The 22,449-nt window shown below is 47.3% G+C and overlaps 1 protein-coding gene across 1 annotated transcript; it reads left to right on the forward strand.

Moving 5' to 3' along the window:
- Positions 1–802: 802 nt before the first annotated feature.
- H6PD (hexose-6-phosphate dehydrogenase/glucose 1-dehydrogenase) lies at positions 803–22,228 on the forward strand. The gene is made up of 6 exons (XM_055001706.1): positions 803–874; positions 2,713–2,839; positions 5,042–5,688; positions 13,419–13,536; positions 16,844–17,113; positions 18,397–22,228. The coding sequence occupies exons 3-6, from the start codon at positions 5,059–5,061 to the stop codon at positions 19,755–19,757; spliced, it is 2,379 nt and encodes a 792-aa protein (XP_054857681.1). The 5' UTR covers positions 803–874; positions 2,713–2,839; positions 5,042–5,058; the 3' UTR covers positions 19,758–22,228.
- The last annotated feature ends 221 nt before the right edge of the window (positions 22,229–22,449 follow it).

Here is a 22,449-nt window from a genome sequence, read left to right on the forward strand (position 1 = left end):
TCTCGCTATTGTCTCCACCCCCAGGCCAGTAACTGATGTTCAGATGGACAAAATAGTAAAGAGTCCAGTAGCACCTTTAAAACTAACCAACTTTATTGTAGCATAAGCTTTCGAGAACCACAGCTCTTCATCAGATGCATCTGATGAAGAGAGCTGTGGCTCTCGAAAGCTTATGCCACAATAAAGTTGGTTAGTCTTAAAGGTGCTACTGGACTCTTTGCTTTTAGTGAGAAAGAAAGAAAGAAAGAAAGAAAGAAAGAAAGAAAGAAAGAAAGAAAGAAAGAAAGAAAGAAAGAAAGAAAGAAAGAAAGAAAGAAAATCCCTAGCCAGGCAAGGTCCCACTGGGAATTTAAACCTGCATCTCTCAGATCCTCGACGTCACAAGCCACAGAAAGGCAGGACTGGACAGAGGCCACTTGGGATCCGCTCCCCCTTCCCGCGTTTCTGTGGTTTGCTGCCTTTATTATATTTTTATTATTGTTGTTGTTGTCACTATTTATCGTCCGCCTTTCTCTCTGGGACTCGCGTATAGAGCGAAGGCATGGGCCTCGTGGCTTCCTGCACCTCCTGATGCGAGCTGAGCGGCACCAGCGCTTCTCCCGGGACCGGGCTCGCCCAGCCTTCCCGGGGGCCCCCGGACTCCTGTCCCAACCAACCGGTCCTGCTTCCTTCTCTCTCTCTCTCTCTCTCTCTCTCCACCGCCCCTGCCGCTTCGCAGCGTTGCCTTTTGTGCAACGCGAACCACACGCTTTCTTTTGGCCCGGCCTCCTGGCCCCCGGAGGAGGAGCCAAGCCCGGCTGCCTTTCCCCTTCCAGAAAGCCCGAGCTGGATCCGGTTCACGTTTGGCCCAAATCCGCTCTTTGGCTCAAGGGAGGTGAGTGGATTAAAAAAAAAAGGACAAACGCGGCCTGTATTTTGCAGTGCTGGAGGGCGAGGCGGGAACCGGAGGCTCGGATCTGGCTTCCCTCGTTGCAAAGCGAAAGGAGGCGGTGGGCAAGCGGCGCTGCGCCTTTGAAGCCCCCCGCCTCCCTTTCGGGGCTTTTGCAAAGGCAAGCGAAGTCCCGGACTCTTTTGCAACGCAGCGTTTGTGCAGTCTGGCAATTCCGGCCTTGGGAGACGTGCACCTCCCCGGCAGCGCTGGCTGGGACAGTCTGCAGGAAGGAGATAAGACAGAGGCAGCTATCAACAGCTGGTGGCTTAGTGGAACCTCCATGTCCAGAGACAGTGTATCTGGGAATACCAGTGCCCCTAACATGTAGGCCTTCAGTTGCAGGACATTTGGTTGGCTGCTGCGAGAGACTGGATGCAACCCTGAAAGGACCAATCCAGCCAGGCTTTTTGTACATTCTTGTGCAAAGCGTGTACTCCGATGTATAGGCTGAGGTCCCTCCCCTCTTCAAACCCCACCCTTCCCAGGCTCCACCCCCCAAAAAAAATCTCCAGGAATTTCCCAACCTGGAGCTGGCAAAAGTAGTATAGACCTTCCCTTTGTGCATTTCCATTGTGACACTGCTTGCAAAAATGATTTACTAAATTAAATATTGTCGTTGTCGTTTATTGCTTCCCTGCATCCATACAGGGCTTTTTGCAATGTCTTGCACCCTGCTAGGAAAGCATCCATATGGGGGAAAGACCCTTGCTTGCGTAGTCCGTCTCATGCGCAACCCACGAACCTTCCCCTCCCCTGGAGATTTATTTGCCTCCTGTGAGGACACAGCTAGAGAACTGTTGTGCAATTAGAAAGTGTTGAGAAACTGGTTTAGCCAGTAAAGATGTGTAGGTGGAACTGTTCCAGGGAGGGGAGAGCAGATCACTTCTTTGGTGAAAACCAGATACAACCCCCCCCTCCCCCAGTCAATACACGCACATTTTCCCTTTCCCCTAAACTCTCTCTGTTTCAGTATATTGACTAATAATAGCAGATTGCTGAATACCAGGGTGTGTTTCCTACTTTTTGGCCTGCATTTGATGGACCACAAACCCACTTTTAATTGTTGTGGTTTAAGTTTGTCTTGCTACCCAAAAAAGCATGGTTGCCTCCAAAGACTTAGAATCACCTTAGGCGATTAGGGAGGGAAACGTCACAGATGTTGATTCTTTTAGGCTGCAAATGACTCCCATAATTAGGAGCACACTAGTAAGTAGAGGACTAGAAACTTGTGTGGGCTTTTAAGCCACTGTGCCACTTTGATTTTCCTTGTCAGAGGTTCTTGGTTGTATGGGGAAGGTTGAAAATCAGTGTGACTTTCCCTGTTGTTACATCTTTGAGACAGGTGCATGTTTGAGCGGAGGAGAAGAAAGGGGCCACTGTAGTGCCCTCCTTTACTGTGGCTTTCCCTCTTACAGTATAATAGCCATATTCTTGATGGTGGTAAAGCCCCTAAGGGAGACTAGGGGAAGGGATCAGTGGTAGAGCCCCTTCCTGGCTTGTGGAAGGCCTCAGCCGTAGACTTCTGAGGTAACAGGTGTGGGGAAACTCCCATCTCTGCCTGAGAGCTCCTGCCAATCAGAGGAGACCGTACCGAGCTATGCACAACATGCCCTGACTTTGTATAATAAGGCACCATTAGACGTACCGGAGGGTTGAGCAGTGTTCTGTTTGAGTTTGCAGGGGATTCTGGGAAAGGGAGGGATCAGAGCAGCAATTTTACCAGGAAACGTTGAGAAAGGTTCTTATCTCTGGCTTGTAATCTTTGTTTAACCATTGAACAGGAGCGAGGCTAGCAGGTCTGACTGGCTTTGGGGCTTCGATGGCTGCACGGTGAGAAGAGAAAGAGGAAAGAATCCACACGCGTTTTAGCCCCCACGTTCCCCCTGCATCACTTTCCCTGTTGCTCAGGTGAGTCTTCCAGGCAAGATGCACAAAAGTAGAAGCTGGAGTTGTGCAAGGTGGCAGCCCCCAGATGGCCTGGTGCGTTTTCTCTTCCTGCTTCTTTGGAAGGAGGTGGACAAGGACGTAGCTGAGGGGGCCTCCCGTTAACCAGTGATTATTTACTGTGGTTCAGGTAGAAAGAAACTTATCTTACAGGGGTGGCCTTGTGGCCTGACCGCCTGTTCTAACAGCGGAATGCCGCTTCCTTAAATAAAGAAATAACAGTGTTGTTATGGAAAGGACGGGGCTCACCCCGTTTTCCTGCATGAGAGAGGTTGCAGAAGCCGTGTCTCGACTGGATCTGATGGCTTGTGATGATCACACATATTGACCTGTGAATTTGCAAAGTCTCCAGGTAGAGAATATGCTTATTGATCAAGTAGTGTGCACAGTACCTTATTTGTGCGCCGGAGGCCGTGTATTTTTCCCAACGCTTTTTGGACAGTATGTATATTGACCAGACAGTGTGCAAAATCCTTTGCATGTGCTGTCAATTTGTGCACACACACGCCCCCCCCCACACCCCCCCCCGCTTGACAGCATTTTGAAAAGGGAGTCCACCTTCCTTAAATAAAGAAATAACAGTGTTGTTATGGAAAGGACGGGGCTCACCCCGTTTTCCTACATGAGAGAGGTTGCAGAAGCCGTGTCTCAACTGAATCTGATGGCTTGTGATGATCACACATATTGACCTGTGAATTTGCAAAGTCTCCAGGTAGAGAATATGCTTATTGATCAAGTAGTGTGCATAGTACCTTATTTGTGCGCTGGAGGCCGTGTATTTTTCCCAACGCTTTTTGGACAGTATGTATATTGACCAGACAGTGTGCAAAATCCTTTGCATGTGCCGTTAATTTGTGCACACACCCCTCCCCCCCCACACACACACCCCGCTTGACAGCATTTTGAAAAAGGAGTCCACCTGGAAACTTTTAAAGCTTGTAGCTAATAATGATGCTCGTTTACAATTACTGGTGTTTAGGGACGATTGCTTTTTGAAGCTTTTTTGTGTTTCCATGCGTCAGATTTTTCCTGTTAAATGTATATGTTTTTACTGTTACTTTTGCATCGATTGCCTATAAATGGCATAATAATGCCATAACAGAAGCAGACAAATCAAAGACACCAGCAATGAAAATGAGCAGAATGAAAAACATTCTGATAGTAACGTTCAAAACAAGAAGAAATGGAAACGGGTGTGTTCATACATCCCCCCCACACACACTGACATTCTCTACCTCTATACCCACTCTCTTTTGCCACTGTTGATTTATACCAAAAAACTTTGCAGACTGCAGCTGGGATCTGGAAATCTTGGATCCTCTGAGCCTGACCATGAAAGAGGGAGAGAAAAGGAACTCTAGATTTCCCCCTGGCATCTTCTCTTGCGGTACCCCAGTGTGCGGGACCTTCTTGGTAGTGGCCTTCTCTTTCTAGGGAAATCCATCCTGGGATGGCTCCTGATCAGCTCATTCAGTGACTTGGCAAGACTTGTGATACATGTACGCCAGGATTACGCAGAACGCAGCAGTAGCACAGAATGCAATCTCAAGAGCAGATTTGTGGGAATCTCAACTTTAGTTTTAAATTGATAAGAGCAAATACTCGGTCACGTTTGCACAGATATGCTGGAAGGGGAGATGATCATGTGACATCTCAGAAGTTATAATTCTTTCTGTTTCCCCAAATGTATTTTATTTCCCAAACGATAGGGAAACTTAATTCTCTTTCCTGTTCTAAGAGTCTTTGCTTGTGTTCTGTACAGTTGTGGTGTTTTTGTATAGCATAAGATTTATTGATTAGCATTAGATAATTTGAGATACAAGCATGTGAAGGAGTAATTCTGGTTAGGATAAGTTTTAGAAATAACATTGATTAAATAAATACCCTGTCTCTCTGGGCAAAATCTCCACGTTGGTGTCAGTAGACTTGGACTGTTTTCGCACAAGTTGGATAATGTACTTTTAATGCATTTTAACAATCATTTGAAGCTCTATTTTTCTGAATGATTTTCCTGAATGATTTTACTGATATGTTTAAACAATTGTTAAACTGCATTGAAAGTGCATTATCCAGTGCGTGCGGAAAAGCCTTGCTGCATGGCTCTGGGTACTTCTGTCCTATTGCACATTGTTTTTAAAGCATTGTTTTCCTTCTTCTGCCCTCCAGCCTGCCCTCTTCTCACCATGTTTTTAACGGCAACACTCAGCGCCTTGTTTCTCCTGGGAGGCCTGCCCTCTGGGGCCACAGGGTCTCACGGCCACATCTCTGTGATCCTCCTTGGCGCCACAGGAGACCTAGCCAAGAAGTACCTGTGGCAGGGACTGTTCCAGCTCTACCTGGACGAAGTGAGCCATGGACACACCTTCACATTCTATGGGGCTGCTCAGGCAGAGCACGAGAGAGGCCAGAAGTTGATGTTCGATCGGCTGAAGAAACTGACGTGTCCGTCAGACGTGTCTCCGAACCGGTGCGCCATGGTGAAGGACCAGTTCCTCAGACTGACGCAGTATCACCAGCTTAAAACAGCAGAGGACTACGCCATGCTCAGCAGGGATATTGCTACTCTGCTCAGCCAGGAAGACTTGGAGGAAGCGGGCAGGATTTTCTACTTCTCTGTACCCCCTTTTGCCTACGCAGAGATTGCCCGCCACATCAACAGCAGCTGCAGGCCACGTCCTGGGGCATGGCTACGTGTGGTCCTGGAGAAACCGTTTGGCCACGATCTCAAGTCTGCCCAGCAGTTGGCTGATGAGATGAAGACCTTTTTCCAGGAAGAGGAGATGTACCGGGTGGACCACTACCTTGGCAAGCAGGTGAGCAGCCGTGCAGAATCTGGGGCCAGAAATTGACTTCCAGGGAAGCTTTGTCCACTGGACAATAATCAAAAAGTATGGCTGACTGAGGGGAATATAAACAGTCTCCACCCAGGAGGAAAGCTGAATCTACACCTGAATCAGAATAGAGTGGTAGAGAGGACTGTACCACTTCAAACTGAGCATGCTCCTGAGCATGTACAGAGTGGCTTTGCTTGCCTGTGCAGAGACTTTCTAGGCAGGCTTATTTCTAGCTGCCTGATTAGAGCAGCATGTGGGCCTGGAGATGCCCTGCTGTCTGTGATAAGAGGGCAGACAGAGGCTGCAGTGGGGTGCTATGCTTCGAGAGTCCCCCGGTTGTATGGCCATTCCTTGGCTATAGCTTTGTCAGTGTGACTTCCCTGCGATCCAGAAAATAGGAAAGAATAGATCAGCCTGCCGTATATACACCGTAAATATGAGCCATTTCTACATGAATGAAGTTCAGTATAATTAATAACTCTATGCAGATGAACGATATTAATTAGTGCCCACTTGGAGCAGTGAGCAAAGTCCGTGTTATTATCCCTACAATACATTTGAGAATCTGGGGCTGAGAGGAGGGGCTTCCCCAAGGCCACCTGTGAGCTCATGGCAGGAGTGGGAGTCAAACCAGCAGAGTGCTGATTGGCAGTCCAACCACTTCACCACAGCTCTTCTTAGTGTCCCACTCAGAGCACGGAACAAAGTCGGTGTTATTATCCCCATAATACAGTTGGAGAGCTGGAGCTGACAGGAGCGGCTTGTCCAAGGCCACCTGCTGAGCTCATGGCAGCAGTGGGAGTCGAACCAGCAGAGTGCTGACTCACAGCCCAACCACAATCACTGTGCTACAGCAGTTCCCTTATAATAACTGCACTTCCATACTGCTCTTCTAGACAGATTATTGCCATTCTCAGAGTAGGGAAGAAAGTCAGTGTTACCATTGGGGCTTTTTTTCAGGGGGAACGCGGGGGAACGGAGTTCCGGAACCTTTTGAAAATGGTCACATGGCTGGTGGCCCCGCCCCCTGATCTCCAGACAGAGGGGAGTTGAGATTGCCCTCCGCGCCACCAAGCAGTGTGGAGGGCCATCTAACCTCCCCTCTGTCTGGAGATCAGGGGGCGGGGCCACCAGCCATGTGACCATTTTCTCTGAGGGCAACCCACTGAGTTCCACCACCTCTTTTCCCAGAAAAAAAGCCCTGGTTATCATTATCCTCACAATACAGCTGGGGATCTGGGGCTGAGAGGAGAGGTTACCCAAGGCCACCTGCTGAGTTCATGGTAGTAGTGAGATTTGAACCAACGAAGTGCTGCATCGCATCTCTACACTCCACCAGCTCTCATTGAGGCTAACTTCACATTGCTGAAGACAAGGTGTATGGCAGCAATTTAGCAATCCTGAACGTAGAAATTTTAGAGTCATTGTTGCTAGATCTGCATCTTTTTGTCAAGCTGCCCCCAGGTAAAACAGGTGTCACTGTACACATTGTCTCTCATGGATCAAAGGACCCTACACGTTTTACGAGCTAGGAAGAAACCGCAGTGTGAATTTGCAATATCACAGCATGCTTTCGGGCGCGGAAGTGAGTCATGTAAGAGGGAAGAGTACAAAAATAAAACATTAAAAGCTGGGTTTTAATTAATACCTTTTAATGTTTTGTTTTTATTGTATTTTATTTAGTAAGCAGGTTCCCTGGAGAAGCAGGATGGATATTTTCTAAAATAAACAAGGATCATGTAGTTAGAGCCTATAGAGTGAGAGATAGGTGCAACTGAACTCGGCCCTGGAACTGCTGGGCCTAGGTTCTGGGTTCAAGTCTCCATGGTTCCTGAATCACATAGGTCTATAGAGATGGGCTGAGCTACAGATTTCATTGTGCTCTCAGAATGAATAAAGCCAAGCCAGTTTTATAAAATCCATAATGTGGTGGCTGTTTCCTAAGGGAATACAATGCTTTATTGGACTGTCTTTTACCAAACAAATGTGCTTTCTTCCAGCATATAGGGTTCCATTTCATGCCTGTCTCGTAGAGCAGCTCGTGTTTTAAAACTGGGAACTGGGGTCGCCCCCTGGCTAAGAGAACCATCTGTGAATTTATGCCCTGCTTTTTAGCCAGACGTGCTCCCAAACTGGCTTACAACTTTAAACCAGTCACAATTTTTGACTAAAGCCAGTTGCTGAAATGCTCAGTGCCTTTTGTATGTGCGTGTTTTGACAAAATAAAGAGGCTTGACAGAACGCATCAGGCTTTGTAGGGTCTTGGCTGACCCCAGAGGAACTGGGACTGCCATTTGCAGAGAGGATGGTGGGGGGCGGGGGAAAGAATATCCCCAAAGTCCTTCACTCTGCCCCCCCCCCATCTTCCAGCTGCTAACTGGCATGTAACAGCTGGTCCCTACGTTGTCCCTTCTAGAAGGGAAGCGCACCGCAACAAAAATAAATTGGGCAGCACAGATGAGAGCTACGAAAGCTGTTGAGAATGGAAGAATGTTCTCTGTCTGTTGGCAGCTAAATGGAACTTCCATGTTGAGGGGCAGTTTACCTCCAAATGCTGTGAGCAAATGACTAGGGAGGGCTGTTTCCTTCATGCGCTGCATGTGGGCTGTGTGATGGCATATGGTTGGCCACTGCTGGAAACTAAGTGTTGGGCTAAGATGGCCTGATTCAGTGCGCTTTGGTCGTTGGCGACTCTGTGTTTTACTGAGAAAATAAGCCCTGAAACCCCATAGGGACCTTTCCTTTCACCAAAGCAAGTTTTTTTATGAGTACGTCATCACTGAAGATACCATGGGTAGCCAAAAAAGACAAATAAGTGGGTCCTAGACCCAATCAAGCCTGAATTCTCCCTAGAAACTAAAATGACAAAACTGAGGCTATCGTACTTTGGTCACATCATGAGAAGACAAGATTCTCTGGGAAAGTCAATAATGCTTGGAAAAGTGGAAGGCAGTAGGAAAAAAGGAAGACGTAAAACGAGATGGCTTGACTCAGTCAAAGAAGCCACGTCCTCCAGTTTGCAGGATCTGAGCAAGTCTGTTAATGATAGGACATTTTGGAGGTCTTTCCTTCATAGGTTCGCCGTAGGTTGGAGGCGACTTGATGGCACATAGCACACACACACATCACTGGGGGGAGAGGTAGATTTTTTAAAATGTCTGTGAGTGTCTTTGTATGTGTGTGTAGAGGCAGAATAAAACCTGTCTTCACTTGATCTTCCAGCCAAGGTCAGGCTTTCGGTTTCGCCGAGTCATCAGCCTCTTCCTCCCCTCCACATCCGTGCTGGTGCTGTCATTAACTGCAAGGCTGCCAAGCTCCAGACTTCGAGGCGAGGCTTTTAATTTGATAGGAACGTGGTGCATTTTCTCTCCCCCTCCCACCCCAGAGCGTGCCATCCGCTCAGGGCAGGATATTTTCCCCTTGCATTGGGAAGTGAATTACAGATAGCACAGTGGAAGATGAGCTTTCATTTTGAGACAAAGCAGAGCCTTACAGCGGCCACGGCCAGCTTCCAGCCTTGGAGTGCGAGAAAGAAAAAAAGCAGTGCTTCTGGCCATGTGCAGTGTGCCTCGTCTTCGTAGCTGAACAACCACTGCCCTTCCTTCTGTGCAGGCTGGGAGAGGGCTGTCAGGTTTCGATCTCCCCAATGGATGGTCAGTGTGAGCGATGGCTCTAATATTGACAGGATCCACTCCGGGTTTTGGGGAGGGGGGCATGGGCAAAATGCCTCCCCTTGATTCCCTGCTAAGCATGCCGTGCGTCGAGTACAACAGTTTTGCACACCTTTAAGCTCGGTCAGCACTTTTCCCTCCAACATTCCTCCCAGTAAAAACTGGGAAATTGCCGCTGGGGTCTCTGGGACCATTTTCCCCTCCTGGTGGGAGAGCACAGACCTCTCACCTCTGGTCAGTGACAGACCATCTGTTCAGCCTTGGCAGTAGCAAGTCTTTGGCACGGCCAGCCTGTTGGCTTTGTGTGTAGAAAGCAAGGATTCTTGAGCTTTTCTAATCTGCAGGACTACCTGTCCTAGTTATCGACCCCTGCCATGGCTCCAGAACCCAGAACTGCCACTATTGGCTATTCTTTCTTGTAGGGTAATTATGACAGTCATTGGTAGATCAAGGCTTAACCAATGGCTTCTCCATTTTTATGGAATATGTCAGTTTCAGGAAGGCTCTTTTGAGATTCCACAAGTCATGCACCGTGGAAATCTTGGGGGAGCTATTAACACCGTCACCTATGTTTTAATGATACATGTTAGTTTAAAATAGATGCTAATTGTGTTTATTAATGCTGTAATTCACCTGGAGTCGCCTTTCAAAAACAGGCAGGCTAAACATGCTCTCTCTGTTAGAATTCTCCTTGGCGTTCGTGCCGGACAGTGCAGGTGCCCGGTGGTTTCTTGCACACATCATGATTCGGGCATTGCCTGCAAAACAGAAATCCCCCCCCCCACACACAATAAACTAAGCCAGACAACTTTGCCAATCTGAGTGCTGCCTTCATCTTACCTCAGCGCTCCCCCACCCCAGCACCTGACTCAGCCTCTTGTGAGCCCAAGGGGAACGCATGAGTGCGCGTTGCGTGCAGATTGCAAGCAAGGGCTTTTTGAGGCAAAAGGTTCAGCAGGCTGGTTATTCGCTGAGGTCTCGCTTTTTCTCCTGGAATTTTGCTGCACATGGACTTTGCAGACCTCCATGTCACAAGCTGGCGTCTTCCTAAACAGGGATAGCTTGTGGTGCTCTGACAGAATCATGTAGTGCGGAGGGCTTTACAGGCTTTCGAAAGGGAAAGACCTGATCCTACTTGACCCCGTTCTGTTACCTCCCCTCTTTATGCTGTGGGGTGCAATACCCCCTCGTACATGAGTCATTCATGCAGGGAATGCGTGCATTGGTATTAAGGGCAGGGCTTGTCATGAGAAAATGGAAAATAGAATGCTGCCCAGGTTTGACAGAGTGGATGAATAAGCTATGCGGATATGCGCCAATGGCAAAATTAACATCTTGTATACATAACAGGCCAATATTAGAATTTCAGGGAAAACTGAAAGCCTTTTTTTGCTCATGTAGCTGATAACTAAGAATAACTGTTAGTATGAAATTTATAATTTAAAATGTTGGAATATACATGTATCCTAATATAAGCAAGTATCGTTGTACCTCATAGAAAAGGTAAAAGTAAAGGTGCAAGCACCGAGTCATTACTGACCCATGGGGGGACGTTGTGTCACGATGTTTTCTTAGCAGACTTTTTGTTACGGGGTGGTTTGCCATTGCCTTCCCCAGTCATCTACACTTTACCCCCAGGAAACTGGGTACTCATTTTATCGGAAGGATGGAAGGCTGAGTCAACCTTGAGCGAGCTATGTGAACCCGGCTTCCGCCAGGATCAAACTCAGGTCGTGAGCAGGTGTTACAAAAAATTTAAAGAAGGGAACGGTGGGGTGAAATACTTGGCGTTTTATATATTCTGTTATATATAACAATCTCTGATTTACACAATTACGTTCTATAATCTCTTTTCCTGGTTCTGTTTTTCAAAATAAAAATATACTACAAAAAGAAGAAGAAGAGGAAAGTGACAAATTGCAGATTCTGTTGTGTGTGTGTGTATTTCTGCCACTGCAATCTAGGTCTGAGTGTTGTTAAAGAAAAATAAATCTATATCTTTTTCTTCTGTCCTTCCTCTAAGGAGGTCCCGCACACATTTTATCCCCACAAAAATGGAGTAGGCTGAGAGAGATGGGGGAGGGCCCATGGCTCAGTCGTAGAGCATCTGCTTGGCATGTAGAAGGTCCTAGGTTCAATCCCCGCCATCTCCAGTTAGAAAGACCAGGCAGCAGGTGATGTGAGAGACCCCCACCTGAGACCCCGGAGAGCGGCTGCCAGTCTGAGCAGGCAATACTGACCTTGATGGACCGATGGCCTGACTCAGTATTAGGCACTTCGTTGGGTAAGTATTGTTGCAGAGTAGAAATTATTTGCACAGCAGGTAAAGAATCACAGACAGGTGTGTTCAGCTTCTAGAATAAATGTTTACTACATATAGGGAAAAAAGGAAATAGGGTACATGGGAGATAAAATAGTTAACTCAGTTCCTACATCCTGATGATCTAAAGGTAACGGTCTAACTAACTGGAGAGCAGTGGCGTCCTGAGAAGAGGAAAGAATGTCAGTTTCCCCTCCCCCCAATAAAACTGGTCAGCCAATAATCAGTCCTAGATCTGTTCATTAAGCGTGCAACTCCCCTTTTACCCTGGCGGGAAGAACAACTCAACATCTAACTGGTCTCATGCAAACTAGTTGTCTCTAACGAAACACAAACAAATTCACTCCTTCATGACTGAAGAGAATGACATCTGTAAAAATCCCAAAATAGTAAAAGAGTCCAGTAGCACCTTTAAGACTAGCCAACTTTACTGTAGCATAAGCTTTCGAGAACCACAGTTCTCTTTGTTAGATGCATCAGAGGAACAGAGCTGTGGTTCTTGAAAGCTTATGCTACCATAAAATTGGTTAGTCTTAAAGGTGCTACTGGACTCTTTTCTATTTTGCTACTACAGACTAACACGGCTAACTCCTCTGGATCTATGTAAAAATCCCAACACTTCCATGTGTTCATGTGACTGCAGTTGGTCCAAGGTCACCCGGTGAGATTCATGCCTTATGAATTGAACTCCTTTGGGGTCTTGTCCAGCAGGCTCACTGTATTCACAAAATTAGGTTATTAACAGTGCAATCCTAAGCAGAGTTACTCCAGTCTTAAGCCCTTGGGATTGCATGGTAAGCCTCTTTAATTCAAGAATTATTATTATTATTTTACATTCAGTTTATATACCGCCCTTCAGGATAACTTAACACCCACGCAGAGCGGTTTACAAAGTATGTTATGATTATCCCCACAACAACAATCACCCTCCGAGGTGGGTGGGGCTGAGAGAGCTGTGACTGACCCAAGGTCACCCAGCTGGCTTCAAGTGAAGGAGTGAGGAATCAAACCCCGTTCTCCAGATTTGAGTCCTGCACTCTTAACCACTACACCAAACTGGCTCTCATTAACCTAGTGAATGGCACTAACCTAGCTTTCAGAATAGTCCCAGTCCACAGCGATGTGAAGGGTGTGTGTGTGTGATTAGGATGTGTGTGTGTGTGAGAAACTATCTCTTGCAAATGGACTACGCCTAATGAGATTTGACCTGACTGAAATTCTTATATAGAACTCCTGGCCAATCTGAAGGCTGGATTTGTTAGCCAACGAGGGCTGGGGAAACTGCCTGAAGAAGTTGAGAAAACCCCACAGCTGCCATCTGGGACAGGAAGCTGTCTTCGAACCAGATTTTGGTCCAGTGCCTGATGCAACCTCCCTTCCCCTCACTCCCCCAACTTTTCCAGAATTGGTCCTGTTTTTATGCAGATTTCCTCTTCCAAATAATTGCCAAGATAATCCCCACCCCCAGCTGTGTGTTCAGGTTTCTAAACATACAATTCTGCCGTCTGCCCATTGGGCCAGCTAGTATTGACTGCTTAGATGCGTCTCTTGCAAGACTTTTATTCTGTCTTTTAAAACGGGAGATCCTAGAAACTGAACCCAAGACTTTCTGCTTCAAAACGTGGGTTTTTGCCTCTGAGCTACCATCCTAGCAGAAAGAGGGTCCTTAGTACTTGTGATCCTCAGACATTTTTTTCCTTTTTACTCTTTTCCTACAGGCTGTGGCCCACATCTTGCCCTTCCGAGACCAGAACCGACGCTATTTGGACCCGATCTGGAACAGACATCACATCGAGAGGGTGGAAATTGTTCTGAAGGAGACAGTAGATGTGAAAAGTAGGTGATTCTTCCATGGCGTTGTGGTGGGTGCCGGAAGGGAAACCGCTCTCTGTCCCTTATGGATGTGAAAACTTCAGGGTGGAACTTCGCTTCCAGTATCAGGTTAGGATACGTCATGTCAGCCTTCAGTATGTTGGAGTAGGTTCTTCGAGAGAGATTAAGCAGGCTGATGGGCCTGGTAGACCTGGAATCTGAGTCTCTTTGAGCTTTCTGCATTGCTACATCAGTTTTTGGTAAGGAGAACTTCCCTGCTGCATTTTTTGATTGGTGCAAAAGTCCACCCTGCTGTTCCTTGGTTTCTTAATGTAGGTTTTAAGTAGGAGAATTTCTAAAATTAACCCCTGGAGAATACACAATTCACTGCAGCTCACAATTCCCTTGATCACGTTTTTAACCTGCCCTTTCTGTCCAGAAGCTCAGGGGTGGCTTATGTGGTCCCCGCCTTGCTCTATTTTATCTTCACAACAACCCTGGGAGGTAGAGCAGAGTGAGAGGGACCTGGACTGCAACCAGTCTTAAAGTCTTATAGCAACACAAGAATTTGCCCTGTGTGATTAGGCCAGAGGTCCTTCAAGCCCAGCAACTTGTTCTTAGTTGTGGACAGGTGGATGCCCCTGGGAAAGCCAGAAGCAGGGCACAAAGGTGTCTGCCCTCCCATCTCGTCTTTTGGTCCTTAGAGGTACCTTGCCTCCGATGGAGGTCCCACCTAGATCTCATGGTCCCCCTACCTTTTAAAAAATAAAAACCATTTAAGCGGATGTCCTTAACCCATCCTGCAGCAGGAGGATTCTACAAGCTAATTTTGCGCAGTGGGATGAGAAATTATCTTTCACGTCCCTTGCCAGTCGACTTGTGGAGAGAAAAGAGAGGCGGCAGGTTTTTCCTGAGGGGGAGTTGCAGCAAACCCGTGCTTTGCGTGCTGGCCCTCCAGCCCCCTTTTTCCAGCCAGTCGGTGCGGCTTGGCCTGCCGCTGCTGTCCCATCAAGGGCACAGCTGTGCTCCCGTTTACTGCATTGCTGCAGCATCTTTTCTGCAGGCCCGGCTGCTGCAGGCTGCACCTGCTGCCCACGTCAGTCCCGGGGATGACTGTGGGGAGGGGGGGTGTACCCTCACTTTCTGCGGCCTCAGGAATGCGTCTCTGCGCACGGTGCCAGTTCGCAATTGCTTTATTAAAAGCGGTGAGTGATGTTTTGGCTTGGCAAAGCCCCGCTGCTTCTTTGTAGGGAACGGAGACGGGGAAGGAAAGCGAGGGAGAGCCGAGCCGTCCTGGGCTCTCCCTTTCTCTCCAGCGACCATCTTTCATTTGCTGACTGCTCCCTTTGCACGCACCCGTGTCCCCGTGGCTCGCTCCCATGGCACAGAAAGTGCAGCATTGATTACATTAATGAATACGCTGTGAGTTAGGAAGAGATGGATTTCCTCATTCCAAAGCTAAAAGGAGAGAATTGGCCTGGCTGTGCCCCCTGCAGAGCTTCCTTGCAGAGAAGTGTCAAGGAGAAATTTCAGGTCGGCCCTTCTCCCCACCCCACCCCCAATCACCCAGTAAGAAATGAACTTGGCAAGGGGAGGCTTTGGGGGTCAGCACCTTCTCAAGGGTACGATAGCAAGAAAATTCCCGAGGGATCTTGCTTGGAGCCATTCTCCAACCTCTGCTTCATTTCATTCTTTTTCTTCTTGCTCTTCCGTCAAGGTGCTCAGAACGGCTTAACGCCACTGTATAGTGCTGTGCGTAAGCATGGGAAAGTTGCAGCACGAAGTGACAGGTGCCGGATTAAGCTGCCTAGATAATCAGCTTTCGTTTGGAAAAAAACACGCTCAAGTTTCTCCTCTTGGTGGAGATGCAAAATGTGTGGGTGAAGGCTGGTGAAATCCCCCAAGCCAGAATGGTGGCTGAATCCAGTTGCAGGCATTATGAGTGAATCTCTTGTGACCTCAGTGGCCTTATAGGGGCAGCCAATCCCACAGCCCGTTGGTGGACCTGCGCGCCTTCCCACCTCTTTTACGGGGCCGAGGTGGGTCTTCCACATACAAATTTCATCTGAACTGTCACACCTTGGTTTGCAAGTTTGAATGTCATCTCCGAGGGGCTTGTGCTAAATTATTTACTTATTCGATTTTTAGTCCGCTGTCCCCACAAGCAGGCTCAGAGTGGATCACTATCCATTTAAAAATACAGAGATAAACAATTAAAACTGGTAGAATAAAAAGAGCAGTTGCCGTTTCACAACCCACTCTTAGCAGCACACATTGCACAATCCTGCATAGTCATTCGGGCCCACGGTGGCCGATGGCGAACAACAAATAAAAAGAGCAAAGGTTGGGAGGAGAAGCAAAAGTCATTAACTGGAAGGGGAGGAGTCAGGGCTCGGTCAAACGTGCCAAACACGATATGTTTGAACCTTCAGCTGGCAATGGAGAATGCCTTTCAGCTCTGGAGATAGTTTTGGGGTGTGAACATTTGCCCCAACTTTTGCATCTTGCAAATAGGTCCTGCAGGTTTTTGTGTTGTTTGGGCAGCCTGCTAAACCTCTTGAACCAGATGCAAGGAGGGGGCGAAATGCCCACATTTGTATAGCACTCCCTCTCCTTGGGAAGTAAAGTCAGTTTTGACTCTCTTAAAATGGTTGTCTGTCTCCAAGTTAAACTTTATTGCAAGTTTCGTCATTGGCAGCTGCATTTTCTCCTCCCAACTGCCCCGTGAAGCAGAATTATCTCGGTACCTAGTTGTTGGACTTCTGCGCCATATTTCTGCTTGCCACATAAATTGTGCACATTAAGCCAGTTTGCATACACATGCTTATTTGCATAGCCTCTGTTTTACTGGCCTTTAAAACATCAGCAGGCATTGCTTATGTTCTTCTAAACTCGTCTCTACGACCATAAGGGATAGACGCTTGTTTGGTTGCTTAAATGAAAGTTTAGATTCCAAAGGACCTGGATTCTAGATGTTCAATGTATTTATTTTTTATTTACAGTTACGGTTCATAACCAGCATATATCGATCAAGCGAATTATACCGAAGAAAAACAATCGTGAAATTTACAGACATGAGTATAAAACAGTATAGTTTAAAAACAAGAGTCAAAAATAGAAAATAAAACATGGGTCATAGTGAACTCCAATTTCATATATCTGTTAGCTTCGATTCTGTTCCTTATGACGTATTCCAGCATGGCCTAGTTTGCATAATCCACACTGCCCTACTTGCCAGTTGAAATAAATGGGTTATATGAGTAGCTTGTCGGGTGCCCTTCCAGTCCGCTCATTTGACCTCTTGTGCCCGTCCTTTCCCGCCCATGCTCAGATCGCACCAGCTTCTACGAAGAGTACGGGGTCATTCGTGACGTCCATCAAAACCACCTCACCGAAGCCTTGATGTCTCTCGCCATGGAGCTTCCGGCGAACGTCGGCAGCTCCGAAGAGGTTCTCCGAAGCAAACTGAGGACTTTCCAGTTGCTGCAAGGCCTGGAGAAAAGCTGCGCTGTGGTTGGGCAGTACATGGACTACAACAGCCACGTGAGGGAGGAGCTTGAAAAAGGGCCGGACCATTTCAGCCGAACGCCCACTTTTGCTGGTAAGACTGAGGCCGGAAGCGAGTGTTGGGTGGAGGCTGGAAGCAGGTGTCAGGTGGAGGCCCCATTCTAGCTACCCCCCCCCCCACACACACACACACTCCAACGGTAGCCACTAACTTTAAAAAGAAAAGTAGATGTGATTGTTGACTTTCTGCTGTCAAGTCATCTTTGGCCTGAAGGTTCAATTCTAGGAAAAAAACCTGGGTTTGCTCATGTGCTTCTGCAGCCAACCACCCAGAGTTCCAACTGGCTGTCCCAATGTGAAGTTGCTGAGAATCTCCCGTCCACGTCCCCACAGCAGTTTTACCCTTAAAAAAAAAAAGATTTTGTTTTCTTCATTCCCAAGGAATGTATGAGCAGATGAACACCTGAGTGTTCCTGTGGGTGCATCTGAAAATTTAAAAAGGTAGGCAGGCCGTTTCAGGCATGTGAGGTGGGGCCAGATTGCCGGATCTTGTAGTGTTGGACGCACAGCTGTGGTTTCCGTTGGGAAGCAGGAATGAAGCCAGTCTGTAATGCTAAGCTATTGATGTCATAAGACCAGGTGTGTCCTCCTCATGCAGCTGAGGGAAACGTCGGATTTGATCCGGAATGCCAATGAACGCTGCTTCTTAATACGATGTTGCAAAAAGAAGAGGGAATGGTAAAAGTGAGGCCCCACCCCTCACGAAACGTGGCAGGCCGATCTGTGGATAATGATTGGTGTGTCTGCCGGTGTGCATGTAAAATAAGGCCAGGGTGTCGTTTTCATGGCATGTGGGCACAGTTGAGGGGAGTGAAACCTTCTTCTGTCGATAAAATCTTTTTTTCTAATACTTGAACTCCAGTAGGAAGTGAGCCATGCCAGGGCAGGAGGGACGATACGGTTTTTATACGGTGAGCAGGTGTTTTATTAGAAAGCTGTGTTAATTGATTGTGATTTTATCTTGTATATTTTATCTTCTGTTGTGACCCGCCCTGAGCCCGCTTGCAGGGAGGGTGGGATATAAATATAATAAATGATCATAATAATAATAAGAAAATTTTCTGTGATTGGATTTTATGTTGCACTTAAAGGCAGGTTCTAGGTCTGGAAAGAGGGAAGTCTGATTTTAAGTGGCTTCTGTCCTCTTTTTTAAAGATGAGGAGTTGGGAATACTCACTTCGACTCTCTAAATTCATTCATTCATTTATTGTTATTACGATCTAGGATCAGAATTTGCATCAGCATATACAATAATATATAACAAATACTTTGATTAAATTAATTCATGTTTCCCACCTCTGTTTCCTTTGCTCTCAGGAGTGCTGATTCATCTGGACAGCCTGCGCTGGGAAGGAGTGCCTTTTGTCCTCGTCTCAGGAAAAGTCCTGGACGAACGAGTCGGCTACATCCGTCTCCTGTTCAAGAACCGGGCCTTCTGCACCCAGAACGAAACCATGTGGAGCAGCGAGAACAGCCAATGCAAACCCAGGCAGGTCATTTTCTACATTGGGCACGGGGAGCTGAATTCCCCTGCTGTCCTGGTGAGCCGCAACCTGTTCAGACCCGACATGCCCGAAGACAGCTGGAAGGAAGTGGTGGATCGCCCTTGGCTGCGTCTCTTTGGACAGCCCCTCTCTGATTATTACACCTACATCCCCATCCAGGAGAGAGACCCTTATTCCGTCCTCCTCTCTAGGATCTACCATGGTAAGAAGGACTCCTTCATCACCACCGAGAACCTGCTGGCATCTTGGGAATTTTGGAGCCCATTGCTGGACAGTTTAGCTGGGGAAGTGCCTCGTTTGTACCCTGGAGGCCGACAAAACGAACACCTCCTGGATTTTGAGATGGCAGGCAGAGAACTGTCCTTTGCAGTGAAGGAGGCGCTAGAGGTGATGCAGGCTAAGGAGGAGCAAACACCAGATCAGTACAAGACCCTCCAGTCCAGATTCCGGCAAAACCAACTGGTTACTGCTTGGCCGGAAGAACTGATCAGCCGCCTGGCATCTGACATAGAAGCGGCAGCCGCCAGTGCCGTAGAGAGATCTGGCGAGTTCCACCTGGCGCTTTCCGGTGGATCGAGCCCTCTGGCTCTGTTCAGGCAGCTAGCTGTACATCACTACAATTTCCCTTGGAAGCATGCCCACTTGTGGCTGGTGGATGAACGCTGTGTCCCTCTCACTGACCCAGAATCCAATTTCAGGAACCTGCATGACCACCTTATCCAACACGTCCGAGTCCCCTACTACAACGTCCACCCAATGCCGGTACACCTCAACCGGCGACTCTGTGTGGAGGAGGACAAGGGCCCGGAGCTGTACGCCAACGAGATTGCGGCCTTGGTGACGAACGGCAGTTTTGACCTCGTCCTCCTTGGGGTGGGGGTTGACGGGCACACGGCTTCATTGTTCCCGCACTCCCCCGTGGGCCTCGAGGGGAGCCAAGATGTCGTGTTCACCGAGAGCCCCTTCAAACCTCACCAGCGGATGACTCTCAGCTTGCCGCTCATCAACAAAGCCAAGCAAGTGTCCGTGCTGGTGATGGGGAAAAGAAAACACGATATTGTGACCCTGATTAGCAGGGCGGGACACGAGCCCAAGAAATGGCCCATTTCTGGGGTCAGTCCCCGTTCTGGCCACATAGCATGGTATGTGGACTATGAAGCTTTATTCAGATGATCTGTAGTGCTATCCACCGCCTCCTCTTCTGTCGTTTAGGATCTCTTGTGGTTATAACAGCTGCTTCTCTAGAATTCTAGAGGGGGCTTGTTTCGTGGGTGAGATTAAGAGATTCAGTGCCTATTAACGACAGAAGCACAGGTGTTTTTTAAATGTATCAGAACATGTGCCCTCTTTGCAAGTACGGTTTCCTACAGGGCCCAACCAGATCTTTCCCCTCACCCCCCTCCCCAGTTTAGAAGGTGATAATTGCCTTCCTTGGCATTTGAGTCTCTCCAGCATCCATAATTTAGGATTCTACTGTCACTGCACATGGAGGTTCCATTTATCGATCCCCAACAGACCTTCCTTTTCCTGTGATTTTGTCTAATCCTTTTGTTGAAGCCATTATAAGTGGCCCTCCATGGCCATATCTTGTGGCAGAGCGTTCCAGTGGCCAGTGCTGGTGAGTAGGAGGAGCTAAGTGCCAAAAGACATTTTCCAATTCCTTCTGCCATGTTCACCTTCACCACTGTGTGCCTCTGTTTTTCCTCTCCTCTACAGAGAGAGGATTTGACCTACCTCGCAGGAACAGCCCAGAACCCTTTTGGATGACTGAATTATGAGGAAAGGTTGATAAATTTGTGGAGAATTTATCCTTGGTCTTTGGCTCAAGGTCCTTGCGGTAGCTCGGGTTGTATGTATGCACTGTGGGGGAAGAACCCCAAAATCTTGAAGGTTGCGCAAAAATGCAAAATTTGTGCATTTTAATTTGCAAAACTTATGGCTTCTACTGCTTAGACCTGCCTTGGGCCTTCTGGAGTCACTCTGGGTGTTTCCCCCTGCTCAAGTGGAGGGTTAAAACATCAGACATCTTTGTGATCCCTTCTCTTAGAGCATATGCTTGGGAGGAAGCCCTCCTGAGTTCAGTGGGGCTTACTCCTGAGAAAATGAGCAACCCAGTAGCCTGAGCTGATGCATTCCTAACCTTGCCCTGAGCCTACTTGTTTCAGGTCAGTAATGTGAGAAGGTGCTCTTTGTTGGGGTAAAAAGGCATTTTCTCACATTGGGTTTTTTGCAAGAGGGGCTAGGTCATGCCACAAGGTGGAGCTATTTCCTAGGAATTAGGATACTTCGGTGCAGAATTCTCACGAATGGTACGATACAAAAACCTTTATTAGGCATTAAACCAATAATTCCAATATGATTTCTATTGGGGTTTTATGTAGTTCAGGAGCCTTCAGAGTTCCCTTGTGTCTTTTAGATGATGCCCTGGGAAATCCAGGGAAGCTTTTCCCATTTCCCTTGCAGAGAAGATGATAGAGGACACGCTTGCTTCCCCACTACCATCTTCCCATAAAATGGAGGGGGGGGACTGCAAGGTGTGTCCTAGGTCACTTTCTTCATAATGCATCTGAGAATCTCATGCAAGATGCCGGGTCTCCCACTGCAGATTTGCAGAGGGGCTCTTGTCAGATGAGTCGCTCTTGAAGTGGCTTCATTGCAGCTAGAAAGTGTGAAAGATCAGACCAATGGGAATACACCAGAGGCTGATTTGTGCAAGTACATCCTGAATATTCAGCCCAATGGGAATACACCAGGGGCTGATTTGTGCAGGCACATCCATCGCTTGATGGGCTAACACATCAAGCAGCCACACACACAAGTGAGGAAGACACTGTAGCTAGAGCATTGAAAACAGAACTTTGCAAAAACTTTGCTCTGCTGTCCCATGAGACATGGGTGTCTGCCACCAGCTGGAGGGTTTGATATGTTGCAGAGTGCCTTGGAGATCATTGGGTGGAAAAGTGGGGCATAAATCTTTAAAGTCAGTGCTGCAGTGATTCCCAAACTTACAAAAAACTAGAAGGCACATTTTACCCATTAAACCTCATGTGGTTTCCTTTTAGTGAAACGTGTAGCCTCCTCTTGGGGTGGGTCATTGAGTTGACTCTCAGCACTGATAATGATTGAATGATAAAATTGCACTTGGCTTACAAATGTAATGAAATTATCCATTCCCCAATGGAGACTGATTAGGAGTCAAGGTCAGAGCAGTAGATCGTACAGAGGTACAGCGAGCACCCTCCTCCTTCCTTACTACTTACTTCTTACACAACATAGTTGGGAACCGCTGCTCCGGTATACACAATGCGTGCCTTTACTTAAATACTGCCAACCCTTCAGGGGTCTCTGAAAAGGATGCTAACTTATTCCTGACTTTCTGTGCCCGCCCACCCGTAGTTTAATTCTGCTGATACTTTTAAACAAATGAAAAGCGTCATCAACGTCAGCCCAGAGGAATCAGCATTTTAAGTGTTTTTATGTGCCTTTTTAAATTCAGACACTGGAAATATGTTTTTATTTTTATGAATTGTAAGTAATAATAAGCTCTTGTGCCAAAAAATTGATACATGTTGATTTTTTGTAGAGAGGGCTGTGAGCTCTCTTTTGCTCAAAAGGGAAAAAAAGTGTATTGTGTTGGTGACTGAGTTATAAAGTCTTCTTTCTTTCTTAAAAGCTGTCACAAGTCTCTGATAGGGATAACACAAGTACAAGAAATATACGTGCAAACTATCGCAGGTGTTCCTCACATACTATGTTGCTGGGTGCAAGGATGAAAACCAAACCAGAACAAAGGACCACAGTATAAAATATGAAGAAAAAGATACCAAAGCACTGTGCGCAGGCTGTTAAACAAACTCCTGATTAA

The sequence above is a fragment of the Eublepharis macularius genome, chromosome 17 (assembly GCF_028583425.1).
Source record: "Eublepharis macularius isolate TG4126 chromosome 17, MPM_Emac_v1.0, whole genome shotgun sequence".
Lineage (NCBI taxonomy): Eukaryota > Metazoa > Chordata > Lepidosauria > Squamata > Eublepharidae > Eublepharis > Eublepharis macularius.